We start from the raw sequence: 19303 nt of genomic DNA on the forward strand, positions 1-19303 counted from the left end.
TTTTATCTGTCTGATATTCCAGCTCTTGTTGCGACACGAGGCGTTCTCTTCTCATTGGAGAGCTTAGACTTCTTCTTGACATTTTTTTTTTCTTTTTTAATCAAGCTTCATAATTAATCAGAGTTTAAGTCAGAACATCCACCGACTCTCCTCGTGTCCGGTGATAGCGGCGTTCCGAGTGAATCATTTATTCGTTTCCACTCTGTACTCTAATCGCACTCACATTTGTGCGCTTTTAGTTTTGTCGGGCAGGGCCAGAGTCAAAAACGGTTGGAAGGGACTCACACAATACATCCACTCATTGAATCTTTTGGCCGAAGACCTGTTGTGTTGCGAAAATGACCCGTACCCGCTGTGGGGCGTCAACCCCCCATGCCTCTCGTCGGAACAACCAGTCAAAGCAGCCCATTCTGTTCAAGTGGGACGGGTGGGCAAAGTACCATGGGAATTCGGTCCACTGGCATTCTGTTCTTCCTGTTGAGTGGTTTTTTTTGGGGGGGGTGGGGGGGCAGGGTGGAGAGTGAGGGGTCTGTGCATGAGAAGAAGGCCCTTAAAGTCAACTGAACTCGCTCAAGAAAGCAATTAACGAGACACGCCGTGCATTTTAAAGGTAAACTCACGCTTTAATCTGCCATTCTTGAAAAAAAAAAAAAAAAAAAAGTAGACTTCCACAGTTAATCCGCACAAAGACGTGAATGACAGCATTTGTTATCTTTCTTTTCATACCTTTAGAATGAGCTGTCCAGAATGCAGCGCAGAGGAAGCCATTTCACCACCAAGGCTACGGGCAGAAAGTCATTATATTTTGCGAGCCAGAAGTAAATGCCTTTCTCTACTTCATCGACTGCACTTTAGCTCTCATCAAGCCATTTTTTGTTCTCCCTGTGCACTGTGAATATGTTTTCAATGGTTGTTGTTTCTACACCCGACGGCACGATTCCGTACCTCGAACGCACAGAATTCGTCAATTGTTATCGATTTGACATCGTGCGTGGTGTCAACGCCATTACGCGAATAAGTCCTCCAGTGTTTTAGCTAAGCACGGAGGGCTACGTCGTTAGAAATGGGCAGAGAGAGTGATACACACCGGTGGTAAAACATATGCTTTGAGCTGAAAGGATAAAAGAGAGAATGTACAAGCGCTCGGAAGAGTCTAGAAGCTGATTTTCGCTGGGGTGATGTTAAATCCGTATGATGTGAGTGGAGATTTGGGACGGCAAGGAGGCACCAGAGATGGGAGAAGCTACTTGGCCATCTGAGGGAGACGAGCTTCTTAAATAAAACAAGTCGAATAGTGAATGCTGTCTTTGATTTGCCTGCTCCACTTTTTTTTTTTCTCGGCTGCTCAGTTTTGAGCGTGTTTATGCATCCGTCCGGAGGAGGTCAACTTTCCCGAAACTCTTCTCTCTGTGTCAGTGGAACAGTTTGACCAGAGGCTGTAGTCGTTCACTTGTAACACAGAATACACTTGACATTAAAGACAAACACAGAAACAGTCAAAGACCCCGGCATATGAAAGGAAAGATTTGTGACGCCGAAGGGTTTATGCTTCTTCTTGTTAGAAATGATCTGCCTCAACTTCCACGAAGGCCGCATGCCTCGTTAAAGGTTTATAAAAGTATCAAAATACGACTTATGTAGGTATTATAAAGGTATCACTCCACCTAGTCATACAAAATGTGCAATACAGTTTTCCTCGAGCACACCCTTTTTTTGCCAAAAGTAGTTGTCCTTCAATATTTTGGTGTGTGTATGTGTGTGTGTGTAGTTGTCCTTCAATATTTTGGTGTGTGTGTGTGTCTGTGTGTGTGTGTGTGTGTGTGTGTACGCACTTGCTTGTGTGCTTGTATTTGCATGAACACGTTAACAGGTTGCAATTAAATAGCCTTGTCACAGGTCTGCAGGCCCCTCAATCAAAGCGGCTGCTGCGGCCACCTCATTCGCATGCGTTCAGCATGAATTCATCCATCACAAAGAGAACAGAAGGTGTGTGACAGCACTTCAGGCAAACACTCCTCCACAGGCCAGAAAACACTGTGTGTGTGTGTGTGTTTTGCCTCCTAGTAATGACACACCTACACTGAATGGGAATCCTATGCTTTTGGTTTAGTGTACGTGCCTGTGTGTCTTTGCAAGTTTGTGTAGCGTGTGTGTACCTACACGCGTGTCCGTCTATGCGTGTGTCCATGTGTGTCTTTGACTGAGTGTGTTAGAGAGAGAGAGAGAGAGAGAGAGAATGAGAGACAGTCTCATTTCATGCATGGTGCATTGCTGAGGTTGATGTAAACACTGTGATTCTGTGGTCTATGATCGGTTAGGGCTCTGACGCACGGCTCTCTCATTCTCCACATGGGTACATTCATCTCTCCAGCTGACACTAAGAGTCAAAAACCGCTAACATATTTTCCATTAGACATAAAGCTAATTTGTCTAATTTGTGCTCCCGGGTAAATGTTGTCTAAATAGAGGAACTAAACAGGTTCCCGAGTCACAGACAATGGTGGAATCCACAAATTTACAATTTAGGTCTGGACAAGCTCCAGGAATTCACCCAGACATATACTTCAAAATCACCTTCAGAGGGAAAGTAGCCAGTGCTGGGTGTCTGGCCAATCCAATCACGCATTAGCCCTGTGTTTCTCATACCTGTGTCAGTTCTAGAAGCTGTTGTCATGGAAACAAATGATTTTCATTAATCAGGAGCCTTTTACTTTACTTTCAGGAATCAGTTTGTGTTCATAGGATATTCAGATCATCTGTTTTGTCAACAAATGCTTTTGTGTTGTCTCACTGAGGCCAGACCTCAGGGCATATGAACTGAAATAGACATTTGTAACATAAGTGTGTCACAGGTTCTATTTACTGACTGAAACATGTCACAGGTCAGAAATCTGTCATGTTCATTGGCTTAAATGACCGAGTTGAATTCCTTTGTCAAATGCCACTTGGGTTTTTAGTGCTGTCCAGTGTACAGGGGAGCTTTTAACTTGTCATTGTCAAGAATAGGATATAGATGTGACAAGCTGATCCCAAGCCAGTTTTGTACACCAGAGATATATTTATGTACTAATCTACAATGTTCATAGATTATTTGGTTTTTGAATGAAAGTGAACAGGCCATTATCACTGTGCTATATAGGTAAAGTTCAGTAAGCAAGTCTTTCTCTGTCTCTCTCTCTCTCTCTGACCATACACAGAGAGAGAGAGAGAGAGAGAGAGAGAGAGAGAAAGAGAGAGAGAGCTGGAACACTATACTGCACTGTGCACTATACACACTGTGTCTGCATATAAGATATTTTATGGATGTTTACCTGTTTGTCGTGTTTAGTGCTTTGATATGTAAAGTCTAACGGTGTCTGTCTGCTTTGCTTCGGCTCCGACTTGTCCTTTGGCCCCTTTGCTCACACTCGACCTGAGAATAAACGCATTTGTCTGCTTGTCTGCATTTTTATTTATTTATTTATTTATTTTTTATGGTCCCACCCCTCAGTCCTTGAGAGAGGCGGTGTGCCGTAGATATGTGCTGTCACTCCAATGTCACCCCGTCATTCCTCCTCCTCTCCTCTCTGTTTTATTCCCTCTGTCTCAGGTTTAATGTGGCCCTGGACTGAAATGAATGATGAATACATGATAGTGATTGGCTGATGATGGAAGGAACAGACAGACAGTGAAAGAGTGGAGTGAATAGGTTATGAGAGGGTTTCAGACACACACACACACACACACACATACACACACGCACACGCACAAACTGGTTCAACATGTCACCAGCAAAGCACCAATAAAGAATAGGTGATAAATTCACTTTGTGCCGGGGAAACTCAGGCAGCTATTAACAAATGCTGTGCGGTTTACACCTGCGATTTGTCAAGCAAGTGTAACAGAAACAGTCTCTGTGCATGATTGTCGAGGTGGCGCGTTGGGCACTAAATACGTTATGACTCAGCCATAGGTGCTCAGACAGTCACTGACCGGCATTCGCTCACTGCACACGGCGTTGGTGTATTAGTCCAGCCGGCTGTAGCATCGATCAACTAGTGAGAAATTCGATATTCCACACAGCTCTCATTTCCATTGTGTGGCTGTATGTAATTTGTATTGTTCTGCGGTTTCTCTATGGGATATCTTTGTGGTAATGATGAAATGGATGCTGGGAAATGTTAACTCAGTTAACCCCGACATCCTGGCTGGTTTTTCTTTTTTTTTTTTTTTTTGGCAAGCGAATTCGGATCCATAATCATGACGTAAGCCCTTGTTTATCAGCACGCAACACCGACTGTCGAGATTTACCCAATTTCCCCCCTACCCAGGTGATGAAATGTCTTCCAATTTGATGGTGCGTTAGAGTAGACGGTGTGCAATATGCGTGCCACACAATTATTTCTCTGCCGTTTTTCTATGCTCAATATTATCTGTCTGACCAGTGACTGAATCAGTCAACACTGGTCTCCTCCGCTTTGTTTCAGAGCTGAGCTCAGTTCAGGCAGGGCAGACTGGGAATCTAAACCATATCCCATGGCACAGACTGTGCGCTGGGGTTATCTACTGTGTGTCAGATATGGTTATTTGACTTGATGCCAATTTTATGTTTCTCTCTTGCAGTTCGGCAGATGAGCAGTTTCGCTGGAATACTCAAGGTAAATGTCATGTTTTAATGATTGTGGTACTGTCAATCTCTCTCTCTCTCTTTTTTTTTTCCTCTCTTTTTTTTTTTTTTCCTTTGTGCGTGAGCGTGTGTGAGTGTGTTTAGTCATAACTAAGCTGTAATAGAAGCACAAAGATACATAATCTTCAGAGCACCTGCACACTACATCACCTTTTTAGGATATACCCTACTCAAAAACATAAGACAAAAAAAACCCTTTATGAAACATATCCCATCAGTGAGAATTAAAGAAGAAAGTATTTTGTAATACCTCAAATGCAGCCTGACTGTGATATATGAGACCTGCTCAGGTTGAAGTGAGAGAAAACAACCATACTTCCCTCATCTGGAAAATTAGGCCCTTCAGGTGCAGAGTGGATTTCATTTTACACATATTAAATGCTCCGTATGATTGATAATGTGGCATTTCACAGAGCGATGACAGGTGCATATTAACACAGCAGTGTTTCAAACTTTTGAAACGTACTGAAAATCTTTGGCACGTCATAAAATTGTTTCTAACTTTTTTTTTTCTCTCTTTTTTTGATACTGTAAAATAACACAAGAAGAGCAACAATTAAAAAGCAATTATTATGATAAATAAATTAATAAATTGTCTTTTTTGTAGAACTTAGAAAAAAAGGAGGGACGGGAACGATTGGATTTTCAGGGGGTTTTTTTTGCATATTTCAGATGTCTGCTATTTTAATAGGTGTTTTGCAGTTAGATGAATGGAGCTGTGTGAAATAGGAATTTTGCCGTGCAAATAAAATGAAACAGCAAATCTACTGCACACGCTGAACTTTCGAAAGACAGCGAGTACACGGCATCAGCACACGCCATCTTTCCCCTGGTAGATAAGCAAATCCACAGCTAGCTCTGCACCGTCTGTCTTTTTAGCAATCATCTTTTTTTCCAGGGGACGCATTTGGCACTGATTATGTGTGTCAGTGTGTTTGGCTGTCCGCAGAGGAGAGCTGTTTGTTTGGCATGGTGTCAGATTTTGATCCTACGGCCGCAGATCCAGTTAAGAGGTTAATCCTTTGTCTTAAAGCGCTTGTGCAAGATGTTATCCGTCGACAATTTAAACCGCGCCATCAAACGAGGCGTCAGCGACCGCCGCTGACACGCCAAGCAGAAATAAATTTACACTTGGACGCCACACCGGCGAACAAGTACCGCTGTAACTGAGGTGTCTGTTTGGTCTGAAGCTGAGACGCCGGCAGTTGGCGTGTGCGTCTGACCTGTCGCCTGATCGTCCAATTAAGTTTGTTTGTTTGGTTGTCTCACAGATGGGCAGAAGGATATTGAAGATGAGCTGAACACGGGTCTGGAACTTGTAGACTCTTGTATTCGATCTCTGCAGGAGTCAGGAATACTTGATCACCAGGAATATACTACGGGGGAACGTAAGGACCCTTTTTTTTAACCTCTGAGCATCTATCTCTGTATAGTATTAGGAGTTACTATAAGGTTTTGATTTCTAGGTCACTATCATTGTAGTTCAATTATGCAGTTTTGGCTGTTTTCAGAAATAGCCTGCTTCATAAATAACTGGTCTTCACTCAGCCTTGTGGAAAAGAGAGAGAGAGAGAAGTGTTAGTGAGAAAATGCGAAATGTCAGGAGTGCTTGCTCATCAGAGAGGTGCATATCCATCTATTATCTCTCCAAAGTGTGATGAAATGTGCATTTAGAAATCAATATCATTCATTAACACTGCTAATTTTGTGTGCCTGTGTGTGTGTATGTGTGTGGGCATGCATAAAAATCATTTATGTCAGTGTCATATCAATATTTTTGAGATGAAAGCCATGTCTTGTTTCTGCAATGAAAATTCAATTAAAACTGTGGCTGACAGTAATGAAGTAGCCCTAAAGGGTTCTCTCAAAGCACTTTGGACCAAGGATGTTTCTCAAGCCTCCGCCAGAGGAGTTCACTCTCCAAATGACCTGCATGCTAATCCAACTCAGTTTTAGGTCTTTGAATGGTTTTAGCTAATTTAGTTTTAAATTTGTAAATTCTATGAGCTCTAAAACTGCCTAGGTATTAAGATAAGAAGAGATTTCTGCTGCTGAAGGAGCCTTGTCTCGTAAATCTAAATTTTCAAATTTTGGAAGAATCTAGTTTAGGATCCAAATTGGATACAGTCTTCTAAAAGCAGTTTAATAATCACTTTGAATCTTGTTTAATCTGTGGGTGAGAAGCAGTGAATAAGCACTTAAATCAAAGAGTGATTTCACTTGAATGAATCATTTGGACGTTGAAGTACGCTTCAGCATCAATTTGGAAACCTAAAAGGGCCAGAAACATTCAGGTCAGATACATTTGAAACGGAAGCTTTCAGAGGGCTTTCCATAGCTGTCATTTATCGAACGGAAAAACCATCACAGGGCCCTAACAACACGGACTCGACGCACATTTTCAGAGATTTCATTTTCTCAGCAGTTCGCCAAAAAAAAAAAAAAAAAGAACGAAAAAAAAAAAAAAAACGAGTCAAACAGTAAAGAGATGCAATTAACCCACTTACTGCAGGATCACTCAGCAGCCATAGTGCTCACCTGCATCAGATCGCAAACGTTCGCATTACACGTCACCAACTTCACCAAGCAACCCCCCGCCCCCCTCCCCCCCGGCTTCAGAACTGAACTCGGCTCTAACTTGCATTCATTCGTGTCATGGAAACGGTTTATTTGGACACTTAAAAATATTAAAACTATTAATCAAGAAACCCCGCAAATTAAAAGCGTGTTTGGAATGCTGCAGAATTTACTTTTTCATACTGCTTTGAAATCAAAGGCACAGCACAGGCTATTGCTTCTGACTACACGTTTCCAAAACTATTTCAAGGATTTGAGTTACAACTGACAAAATAAATCATGGTTTAACTGAATTTGGGCTACAGCCCTGACACTCCCCTCTAACAGTCTGATAGATGAACAATATGGATCTGGAATGTTCCAAACAGAGCATGACTCACGTCTCTCTCAGTAAACATGCTCTTTTTGATGGCTTTGGAAGCTTGGGTTGGTTTGACGTTTGCGCTACCCTGGTAGGAATAGAGTGCCTCTCAATAATTCATCTGATAGTAGGTTGTATCAGGACGAAGTAGCCATGAGTCAAGAATATGGGCCAACGATATCTGAAGCAAAATGGGTAGCTTTTATTCAACATCTCGTGAAAGCTCTGACTTACGCTGGTCTAATAATAAAGTCAAAGCAACGTCATATCTGTGTTCACCAAAAGCACTTTAAAAATAACCCCCTCATGAAATATGCAATTCCACTGAGATATAGAACAGGTCATGGACCTAACCAGCAGAAAGTAAAACTCATCCCATTTGTAGTGCTTCATGCATGAGACCAGTGGTGGGGTCTTATTTCTCTTAAGTACTGACTTCTTTCGGCTCAAGGTAGCTGTAACATACCACAAGTGGCCTTTTAAAAACCTGTCAAACAGCCCCTTGCCGCCATGCCCATGATAGAAACCTCCTTGGAATCATTCATTATGGATGGGATTTTCCTCTACTCCTCCTTCACATATTCCTGTTTTCCTTTTCCTCCTGTTCCATATAGTACTGCTCTCCTCCTCTATTTAGTACTGCTTTCATTCACTCCTCTTCTGTATAGTACAGTCTTCCTCTCCTCCCCCTCCATGTAGTACAGTCTTCCTCTACTCCTCCTTCATATAGCGCTGCGTCCTCTACTCCTCCTTTGTATAGAACTTAGAACTTTCCATACATAGCACCAATACGCTCTACTTCTCCATAGCATTATTTTCCTTCATTCCTCTTCTATATAACAAATTAAGACCCAGGTGGATGCCATTTTCCGTCTGAACCATTCCATTTGAACTGTCTGATTGATGTTGTTTACAAAATCTGACCTATAGGCGTGCAAAATATCTCGCATCTAAAGCCTTGCAGCGTATACACTCATTCAGTAGAGAAAGAGTGTAGTCTAAAACAACAATTCTCAAAGTTTTTTTGGAATCAAGGGACCCATTTTTGAAGGTGTTTCTGCAGAATGTTTTACAAGAAACACGTTGAGTTTAGAAGGGTTTGCACGTTGGTCTTCAGGAACATGGGGGAAAAGTAACACGCAACTATAAAACACATAGTTACGAGCTCAGCGGATTAGCGGCAAACTTTTTAATGGGAGGATGAGCCTGCTTTGCACTGCAAAGTAAAATCTACTCTTGATGTGACAGAAGAAAGGCGAACTCTTGCGTCAATTTCCGCTTTCGGTCTGGCTCGACAGTTTGATTTGATCGTTGTCATGGCTGAGAACGATGCCTCACAAAGATAGATCATGGGGGAAAGGCAACAAACTTTGCAGAATCTGTTGGTGAGTTCTGGGCATTCACATTCTAATAACTTGCCAGAAATCCTGTAACGCTCGTTCCCCCGAATCGGATTTTCCGAGTCCGATCAGAACGGAGTTCTGTCTGTTTCTCCTCAGCTTTTCCGGTGAGCTTGCAAGTGCTTGTGACAGCCAGGTTAAATGGGTCACCGAACCAGTCCCACTCTTCAGTCTCAGTGTCCTTGAAATACATCCCTAAATAGGCATGCAGTGCAGCAAGGTGAGCAGTAACCTTATTGGCCACCAAATTCAGCCCCACCAAACTGTGTCCAGAAACTCTGTTAACATATATCTGATATCCCCAGACTATCGTCCTCCAAGGTTTGTTTTGTTTTTTTTTATCTCGATGCGTTGGTCATGTCACTCACCTCAAGCACTGCCTCATGTTTTCCCTGAACGGATAGATTCGGGCCATTCAACAAACTGAAGATATCTGCCAAGCGTGACGAGACACCCTTGGTCTCACAATGCACTGCCAGCTCTCAACTGTCCTCCTTCAAAAAGAAAAAAAAAAAGAAAAAGCTCACAGTTGCGTAGCTCATAAACTGGATCCAGCACTTTTGCTCAGGATAGTCATCAAACTTGTGAGTGAAACGGCAAGGCATGATTGTAATGGCCGTGATTTCGTGTAACTGGCCGCTGTAATAACTGTAGTAAGTGCAGAATTGAACACTGGCTCGATGGCCTGTGTGTGCAGCATGCAATGAACGAACCTGTTTGTTCTTTGGGGTTTTTTTTTTGTTTCTTTTGAAACCTCACAACAAACCTGCTACTCCTACCAGTTATGGCTACGGCACCGTCAGATCAAACGGACACACATTTTCCCTGGCGCATTGCATGTCCAGTCGTAACAATCATCCAGTATAAGAAAAAAAAAACTCCTCTCCTGTTATTCTGCCTGGCGCTTCTTGACAAAATTAAAAAAAACAAAAAAAAACACTTCCTCTGGCCATGGATACCACACAAAAACCAATAAGCTGAGCTGCGTTACCAACGTCAGTTGAGTTGTCAAGTTACTGCTCACGTTCATGTCGACTTTCAATTAGTTCGCGATTTTATATCAAGAGCATTCTGTCTTTGGAGAGTGGAATTGTTTTCAACTTGTTTGCCACTTCGGGTCAAATTATTACCTTACTCATCTCAATGGCAGCCGATAACATTCATATCTCACCAGTCATACGTAGTGTCTTGCTCTTTGTTACATGGAAAGACTTATAATAATACCCTCCGAGCCTTTTGCAAGTTTAGTCATACAAGTCTTCTGTTTGTTGTAGTCTTCTCTCATAGGCTGAAAATATTCTTTTGTTGTGCATACTTTGCTGTAAACATTTCAGGTTAGCGGGTTTCATTGACTGCGATGCTACTACCTAGAAGCGCAGAGCGCATGTGAGTCTCACATCACTGCTTTCAATGAATCCGAATTCAGAGTAGCTTTTGTCCTGCTTTCTGAGTTTTTACGTGGGGCTTTTCTGACTCACTTAATGACTTGCTTGTACTTGATCGTAGAAATGTATCTATTTTTGGGTAATCCGGGCTTGGCTAAATTGCTTTGTTAACTTATCAAACTGCGAGCATGAACATGAGGTTGGCCAGCCTATTGCAACAGTTTTCTTAAACTCTGTCAAATGGAAACTTATTGGCTGCTATCACAAGGGTTTAGGCAATGGATTAAACCACTCCTTTTAAATTTGGATTCTTTTTGATTGATTGGCAAGGAAATTCACTCAGTAGGTGCTCATGTTCATTTCTGAGAGGGTGTGTTAGTAGGCATAGAGTGAATTTACTTTAGGATGCTGTGTAAATTTGGCTAAGTGAACCAGACACAGTCTACTGATATAACAGGCAAAGATACGTTTAACATGCTGGGATCTAGAAAAAAAAAAAATTAAGTTCTAGATTTTTCTGCAGACCTCTTAGCCACAGTTTGGGAACTTTAGGTCTAAATCAATATTGAGAGGATAAGTACTAATATAGCCCACTGTATGAACCAATGGAAGCTTTGAATGATACATATTATTTCTGTTGTATTCCAGAGTAGGACATTTCTTCTATTATTTACTCTTTCCAACGGAAACTCCATGGGCACTTCAATGGAAACACCTGCCTTGTAGGTACATCTCGCAGGTGTACAGTTATAAAAAATGGCCCATCTGTTGCCATGCACATCTTCTAGCCCCTCATCAGTGCTCAGTTTCTCAACCACAGGACTGCTGTTGGCTGGATATTTTTGGTGGTTGACCGCTCTCAACCCAAACAATATCCGGTCAAGAGTGGTCCCGTGGTCAGAATCTGACCATTGATGAACGGAGCAGAGGGTGGCTGACAAATTGAGCATGGCAGCTGATGGGCTGTTGTCTGTAATTGTACATCTATGTAGTGCTCCTATAAGGTGGGGATGTCTCATAGAGTGGCCAGCTGAGTGTAGGTCCAAATCAGGTGTTTCTAGTGAAGAGGATGGGGAGTGCATTTTTCTTTAGAGCAAACCTGTCTCTATTTCGCGTAAGTCTGGAGATCTGTAGTTATACCGAGAGCTTCAGCGCTTTTAATAGTCTTGAGTGTCTCTCGGGAACTTCAAACATGTTAGCTCCTCAAGAATCAGAAAGTTACATGTAATTATGCGGCCCTGATTGTATTTGCGAAGAGTGCTATATTTAGGAGAACCATGTTGCCGTAAAAGCTGCCATTGAGTTGTCAAGGTCATACTGACATGACTCTCCAGCAAGAGTGAAAATGACAAGTGGGCCATCAAGGCTTTGTTGTTTGATACAAGTACCTACACACACACACACACACACACACACTCACACAGAGGTGCTGCGAGCAAAAAGAGGAAAAGTGTTCTGTACACACACACATCCTGAAATCACACGAGGAAGGGCAGCATCATCTTATTTCTGATCAAAGCTTTGGGTCACTTTACTTATCCATAAAGTCGAGCTGGATAGTATGATTTTACACAAAAGCTTTGGATAAATGTTTTGGGGTTTTTTTTTTTTTTGTACACGTAACATGACCACAGCGTTTTCCTATCTAGAAAGCTGAAGCCAGCGTTGAATTTGTAATACCACAGTATTAGCTTTTCTGAAAAAAGACAAACATCGCATTCACAGTGTTTTACAGTGTGAGGCATCGTTGACTGATTGAGAATGATAACCCGGACTTGTTCTTGCTGAAAGCCACATCGGTTTTGATGGAGCTCTTGACAAATTCAGAAGTGCTGATGTAATCTAGTGGGTTGGCAGAGTGGCACTCGGGCTGTCTGTAAATGAGCAGGAGACGCCACCTTTGATTACTTTTATATCTGGCCTCTTTCTGACAGCCCCAAACACGACAGTTGTGGAACTACCCCCACTTCCCTTCTGCTTGTCTTCTATCTCTTTCCTCTCTCTTTCTGTCAGTCGTCTCTCACTATTGAGTTGCTCTCTTTCTCTCTCTCTCTCTCTCTCTCTCTCCCTCTCTTGCACTGCCTCTCATGTCTCTCTCTTTTTTGTTCTCTTTCTCTATTTCTCTTGTCTTGGTCTGTTTCCCCTTGTTCTTGGTCTCTCGTTCTCACTCTCTCCCTCTCCCCCTCCCTGTTTTTTTTTTATCCACCTCTCTCTCTCTCTCTCTCTCTCTCTCTCTCTCTCTCTCTTTCTCTTCCCTCCCCTCTTGATAAATTATGTATGCTGTTTCTGCCTGGCTGAGGGCTGCATCACTGCCTGCCTGAAATTGCTTTCCACACAGGACCGAGCCTGCTCTCCCAGAGCTCACTGCAGCTCAACTCCAACCCAGAGGGCTCTCTCCAGTTCTCTGCCAGCTACCATAGCAACCAGACCTTGGCCGCCGGCGACGCTCCGGCCGTGCAGCAGCCCCCCGTGCGCAGCGCCCAAGTCGGAGGGGCCGTCCACAGTTACAACCAGGTAGGTGCAGGTTCCCTCAGCGTTCGTTTTTGTTCTGCCTCTGTCTCTGCCTTCTCTACCGCAGCCCAATCGTTTGCGCCCAGGAATACAGCATGCTAACGCTAATGCACCTCCCACTGCTGGGAAAGTGTATGGTCAATAGTTTTTTTTTTTTGTTTGTTTTTCTTTTTTTTTTGCCTAACCTTCGGAGCCTGGTTCACAGCACAAAGTGCTTCTTCTGTCTTCTTGAGTAGTAGTGTGTGTGTGTGTGTGTGAGGGTGAGAGTGAGAAGTTTCTAGATATTTTTTTGAAAGTTTGTCGCTTGCGTGAAGCTTGTACATTTGTGCCCCGATGAGTAGACTCCAATTAAGCCAGACCCTGCAGGAGTATTTAGTCTTGAATTTTCATATCCTTTAATGGGTGGAGGGGAAAAAGTCTAGTGCACCTGCTACAAGCTAGAAATGTTCTTTAAAAGATACTGTTCTTGTTCAGGGGGGTAAACATTTAATTTGGCCTGACGGTTTTACAATTCTTGCTGCAAATTAATAGGAATAATGTTTTCTCTAATGCTAATATCTAGAATGCCAGTAAATGTGTCGTACTTATGACGGCTGATATTAGTGCCTCTCTCTCTCTCTCTCTCTCTCTCTCTCTCTCTCTCTCTCTACTCACACACACACACACACGTGCACACACACACACACACACACATACTTGCTTTGACACTTTGAATGAATACACAGGCTCTCAGTTCACAGCACAGTACAGGGCTTTAAATGAAAGAGTCGCTGCATCTTTCCCCTCCTTGTCTTGTTTGTGTATGAGCCAAGGACCTAATATCTGCCTTGCAAAGACATTCATTTCTCATGACACAGCTCTTCATTTACATAGACGGAATTTCACAACAAACGAAAAAAGAGAAAAACCGTCCTGTCTGAAACTGCTCTTTCTCCCGATTCATTACAGCATGCATCACGCTGTTCACCTACACCTCTCTCTCTCTCTCTCTCTCTCTCTCTCTTCCTGTCTTTTCTCTTTTCAGCTGCAACCACCCTTATGGTTCATATGTTTTTTAGCAGAGATGGTAACGTGGTGTTTTCTCCTGTCAGAATGGCTCTGTGTAGTAGAGTATGAAGAGGCTAGCCTTCTTCAGGATTGGTTTATATAACACGCTGCTTCACTGAGGTGCTCTAACGTTGGATATTTATAACAGTGCAAACCTCTTGTTGCCTAAATAATTGATATGCATCTGGCACCTGTAACAATTTCTTCAAGTAGCTTTTCCCTCTTCTGCCCTGGGGACGCAAATTCAGTGTGTCACAGTGTGAGATAGCTTGTGACAGGAGTGATTTCGTGCGACCTGTCATTAGTAACACGCCTCAGCCCGACTTATTTCTGCAGCGCTCAGAACATAGATCATATGAAACAGAGATTTTTAAAAACCCTCACCTTCATTCCGCCTGCCTGCCTGCCTGCATTCATGTAACGATTTCTTTCTGTTTTGAAACTTTTCTTTGTGTCTTACAAAAAAAAAAAAAAAAAATCTAACTTGAGAAGAATTTTGAAGGAGTGTTTACCAATTTCAGATTCCAGGACTCTTAGTTCTGCAGGATTTTTGTTCCAGCAGGCTGGTAGCACATCCATTCGGACTTAACAGCTTATCAATCCTGAATCAAATGCGTTAGGTTTGTGGAATGTCAAAAATGTAGCATGTTTTGGATCAGTAGGATAGGGATTGGGAAACACCCCATCTCACGGGCACAAAAATTTACACCCAAGTGGCTGTTAGTGGTTTTTCTGTGCCAAATTTCCAATAACGAATAACACTATTGCTGCCATGCTGCATAACGCTAGCTTGAAAGAAATGATTTTAATGTCCTCTATAAGTAAGACATCTCCAGAGAAGGTCCACAGTACCCACAGAACTGCCTGTGTTTGTATAAATACAGATTTATACACAGGCCATTCTCTTTCCAAAAAAAAAATTGCACTCCCATGAAGTAATGCATACACATTTTAAAAATAACTTAATCCATTTGAAATAAGATTAATCAGGTTTCATGGATTCTGCAAATGAGCAAAAGTGGAACCAAAGCTTTATTGTAATCGCTGAGAATCGTTCTGGTTATTAAGGAAAAAAAAAAATAAAAATCACACACTAAAGAAAAGGCGTATTTATTCATATGCCAAACTGCTCCACTAAACTTTTGGCTCCGTGCCAGATTTAGTGTATCTGGGTGAGTTGTTGCGTAGATGCCTTGTTGTAATAAAAAAAATATACCGTTCTCTACTGTGACTTGCATAAGGTACAATACCATATGGAGCAGTACCATATGGTCACCTATGTTTCCGCTGCTTCGGCAGGATGCGATAGGCTGTTATCATGTAGTTTTCCCTTGACACATGAATACATTTTTGTTTACAATTCAGGAAAACATTCTGTTTTACAAAGCCTCAAGTTTCGCAAATCTCATGTTAAACTATACTCAATACGTAGCACATCATAATTGCATGGAAGTTGGTTTTAATGGGGTTTTTTTTTTCATTCTTTTTTTTTTTCTCTCTTTGTTTACGAGCAGGTTTGGACACTGGTTATCTTTTTTTTTTCAGTCGCTGCCTTTAAATTGCTACATTGGCTTTTTTTTTTTTTTTTTTTTAAATGTTCCTGAGTTTTCTGGGTGCTGTCTTTACTAAGTCGGCCGTGTTGTTTGTTTTCTTGAAGGTGACGTCTAATCGCGCGGCTCAGTTAACTGCGGGCGACTCCGCGCAGCCCCAGAGCCATGGCAGTACATTCCATCTCCCCGAATCCCAGCAGCCCTCAGCGGGGCCCGGTCACTTCTACTCCAGCTCCACCCTGCCCGCTCCACGCGTGAGCTCACCCCTGTCCATGCAGGCCACGGGGGGCTCCCCCACCAAACTACAGCGGCTGGGCTCGTCCTCTGAGGCTCCGGGGTACGCCACCACGCAGCGGCTCCCCTCCACCTCCTCTTCCTCGCCCAAACCGTCTCCCGGACGCCTCTCCAAGTCCTTCAGCAGCAGCTCTCCGATCAACACGGGCGGCTCGGCCGCGGCTCACGCTGGCTCGCCCCTGCGTCTGGCGTCGCCCCCTAACGCCTCGCCCATCCACCAGCTTAGCGCCAGCGTGGCCAGCTACGCCACGCTCTCACCCACCAAGCGCCTGGTGCACTCCTCTGAGCAGTACAAGATCTCCCAAGACCTATATGCCACTGCCACACTTCAAAGGCCTGGCAGCCTGGCGGGTGAGTTTAACAGAGAACAAACACACTCTTCTGGTCTGGACTCCATGCGTTGTGCCTTGGGGCTTTTTGATTGGTTTCGCTTTATGGTTTGTTGATTTAAGCGGCAATAACAGTGTATGGTATATGAGTGAAATAAAACAGTGTTTTATAGCAGATGTTACTGTTCCAGCATCTGCGTTTATAATGCTATGTGTATATAGAAGTGCTATTAGCTTTCATATTAATATTGTTAACTTTATTGCACGGTAAATTCCGGGTGGTTTGGATTTTGATTTGCTGGTGGTTGTGCCTTTGTTTGCACTTGGAAAAGGCCTTGAGGGGTACCACTGGTGCATTTGGGCTTATGTTGATGCAAATCCTAAAGTGGACTTACACTTCAATGTAAAGGAGATACACTAGGATGTCTACAGCCATGGGACTTCTTTATCTCTAACTTCCATATGATCATTTCTGACGGTGAGAACAAACAAACGTATCAACATCAAAGCATTAACATCAATGAGTTCCCTTTTGCATCAGGTTAATCCCCAGAGGAATGAGGTAAATAAACATATTTCAGTTAAACGTAGAGATTTCACAACACAACATTCTGTCATTTTTTCACTTTTTTCTTCTTTTTTTTTTTTTTAGCTCAGGAAGTTAGGGAAGGATGATGGTTACGAGGGACCAGATTTGCTTTTTGCATATCTTTTTTTTTTACATTTTTCTTACTGTACTAAATATCATGGGAAGACAGCTCCTCAGTGCAACCCAAGTATAGAGATGAAATCTCGCCCCTTTGAAAGAGTTCAGTATTTTGGTAAGACGGCTGTTTTTTTTGTTTTTTTTTTTCCTTAACAATGCACACCAAGACATCAAAGAGGTGTGGAATAGTAATGAGATGTTTCAGGCGTCTGAGTTTATCCATCGCTTTAATTAGCGCTGGCTGTTTTTGATTAAAATTCTCTTTTCTCCATCTACTTCCCCTTGTCCAGTCAGTTGTCTAAATTGTTTGCCGTGTCAAAGGGGACAGTCTCCCAAGTTGAAGAGGTGCATCGAAAGTGTTTTAAAAAGGTTGCTAGCCCGACGTCTTGGAATTGGTTCAGTTTACGCGTCGCTTCTGCGCGCTTGTAAGCTAACCTACTGCAAGTGATTCACAGTCAACAAGGGATGTATGAGTAATTTCATCTCTGAACCAACTGCCTCATTACTGCTTTGCAAAATATGGTAGGAGACGTCCAAAAAGGGTTTCAGGTATGCACTGTTCAGTATGGAAAGACTCAAAACTCACGGAACATTATTTGGCTATGACAAGCCAGTGAGGTGAACACAGCAGCATTGAAAGAACAGAGTTGTCTATATGCCAAGCCAAACAAGCGAGAGAGATTTTTTTTTATTTTTTAATCGTCCTGTATAATCCGCCACACACCCGAATCTCCATCAGAATTGCTGAGATGCCTGGGGGAGTCGAAGCACGCGGTGTTGGGGCTAGGTCTGCTGGGTACTTACCCTTCTCTCTCCCCCGTGTCATTTTGATTAAAACAACGCGTCCTGCAGTCTCACACCTCAACCGCCACGGCTTCGGTACACCCTGCCAACCTCCCCGCGGAAACCCTTCGCCTGCCTCTCCCTCTCCATCACGCGCTAGCCTCGGGCAGAGCGCCGTCCTGGGCCAGGGCTACGGTGAATGGACTCAAGGTTGATTGTGTTTGAAGGCAATTACTGAAAAGGGAGGAAACTTGTGCCAGCTCCTCAAAGCGCTCTCTCTCTCTCTCTCTCCCCCCCCCTCTCTCTCTCCCTCTCTCTCTCTCTCTCTCTCTCTCTACCTCTCCCTCTCTCTCTCTCTCTCTCTCTCTACCTCTTCCCCCCCCCCTCTCTCTCTCTCTCTCTCCCTCTCCCTCTCTCTCTCTCTCTCTCTGTCTCTCTCTCCCTCTCGTTTTTTTTCTTTGTTTCCGCAGCATTAGGAACATTAAGTTTTCTTGTCTCTGATGATGTAGGGCCTTTGAATCTCTCTCTCTGTCTGAGGGCCAACTGATGTGTGTCATTAAGCCTGAGGACATGAGAGAGCGCGAGGATGAGTATGGTTTGGGTTATAATGGGGAGTTGAGAGGAGATGCGATGGATGCTGTTGATGGATAAGGACCGCGTTCTTGCCAAAGTCTGCAGTGGAGTTTACTGGCCCTGTATGACCGTAGTTGCATGTCAAGAGGCAGACATTATGAATGTAGCAGAGTGAACATAAAACCTGGCGCGTAAATGTCACAGACACTGGGATATCGGGCCAAATGCCAAACCAATGTTGAAGAGCAGAAATGCAGTGCGTTGTTTTGTTTTGTTTTGTTTTTGTTTTTGTTTTCCTTTTCATTTGATATGAAACTGTGTGGGCCTCTGAGATCAAATGCCTCTGCTTCTGTCATGGCTATAAACAAAAAATACAAAGGGATTTCGCCTAGAATTTCATCCTGTTGCTCTTGCGTAGCAAACAAAGTATAGATTGTGAGCAATTTCCCTTCTTAATGAACTCAAGTGCGCTTTTCACTGACCAAGAACAATTAAAAGACTTAATTGGAATCATTGGCGCTCTTGAAATTATTTGCTTAAAATTTTAGACCTAAAACGGTGTTTAAAAACCGGACATTTTCTTGCCTGATGCATAAAATGATCACTCCCAGTTTTCATACTGAGAGACGAGGATTGTGCATACATTTGCACTGTCTTTGTTCTACAGATTGCTTGAGTAATGCTTCAGAGCATTAAAAATAGAATTATCTTTCCTTTAAGTGAATTAATTTTCCCTCCCTACGGCCCTAAACTGGCTAGCACAGTAACCTGTCAGACCCTCGGCTGAGTGTTTCTATGCTGGCAGCAAATCTGTCTTCATTTTCCGTGACTGTTTACGACTCGAATATGCATCTATCAACCGGTATTGCAAATGAAGATGCATTGTACGACAGATAACGCTCTAGTCATGTAGTGGTGTGTGCTGCTTTAAACAGTTTCTGTTCTAAGCACACACACACACACACGGGAGTGGATTTCTCTTTTGGGTGCAGTGTTTCATCATGTGATGTTTGACGAGTTTTGAAATTTGGCCTGGAGGAAGGTTACGTTGGCATGGCCCAGGTGACTGAACCAAGAGAGAATGCTGTCAGTCCAGATCCTGCACTCGGAGGAAACGCTTA

General features: G+C 43.0%; 1 protein-coding gene across 1 annotated transcript in view; it reads left to right on the forward strand.

The window, feature by feature from the left end:
• Positions 1 to 19303, forward strand: part of ctnnd2a (catenin (cadherin-associated protein), delta 2a) — a 176971-nt gene that overhangs the window by 58462 nt on the left and 99206 nt on the right. The window contains exons 3-6 of the mRNA XM_030767425.1: positions 4603 to 4637; positions 5938 to 6054; positions 12728 to 12903; positions 15605 to 16142. Coding sequence (XP_030623285.1) covers positions 4603 to 4637; positions 5938 to 6054; positions 12728 to 12903; positions 15605 to 16142 — 866 coding nt within the window. The remainder of the gene's footprint in view (positions 1 to 4602; positions 4638 to 5937; positions 6055 to 12727; positions 12904 to 15604; positions 16143 to 19303) is intronic.

The sequence above is a fragment of the Chanos chanos genome, chromosome 3 (genome assembly GCF_902362185.1).
Source record: "Chanos chanos chromosome 3, fChaCha1.1, whole genome shotgun sequence".
Classification (NCBI taxonomy): Eukaryota; Metazoa; Chordata; class Actinopteri; order Gonorynchiformes; family Chanidae; genus Chanos; species Chanos chanos.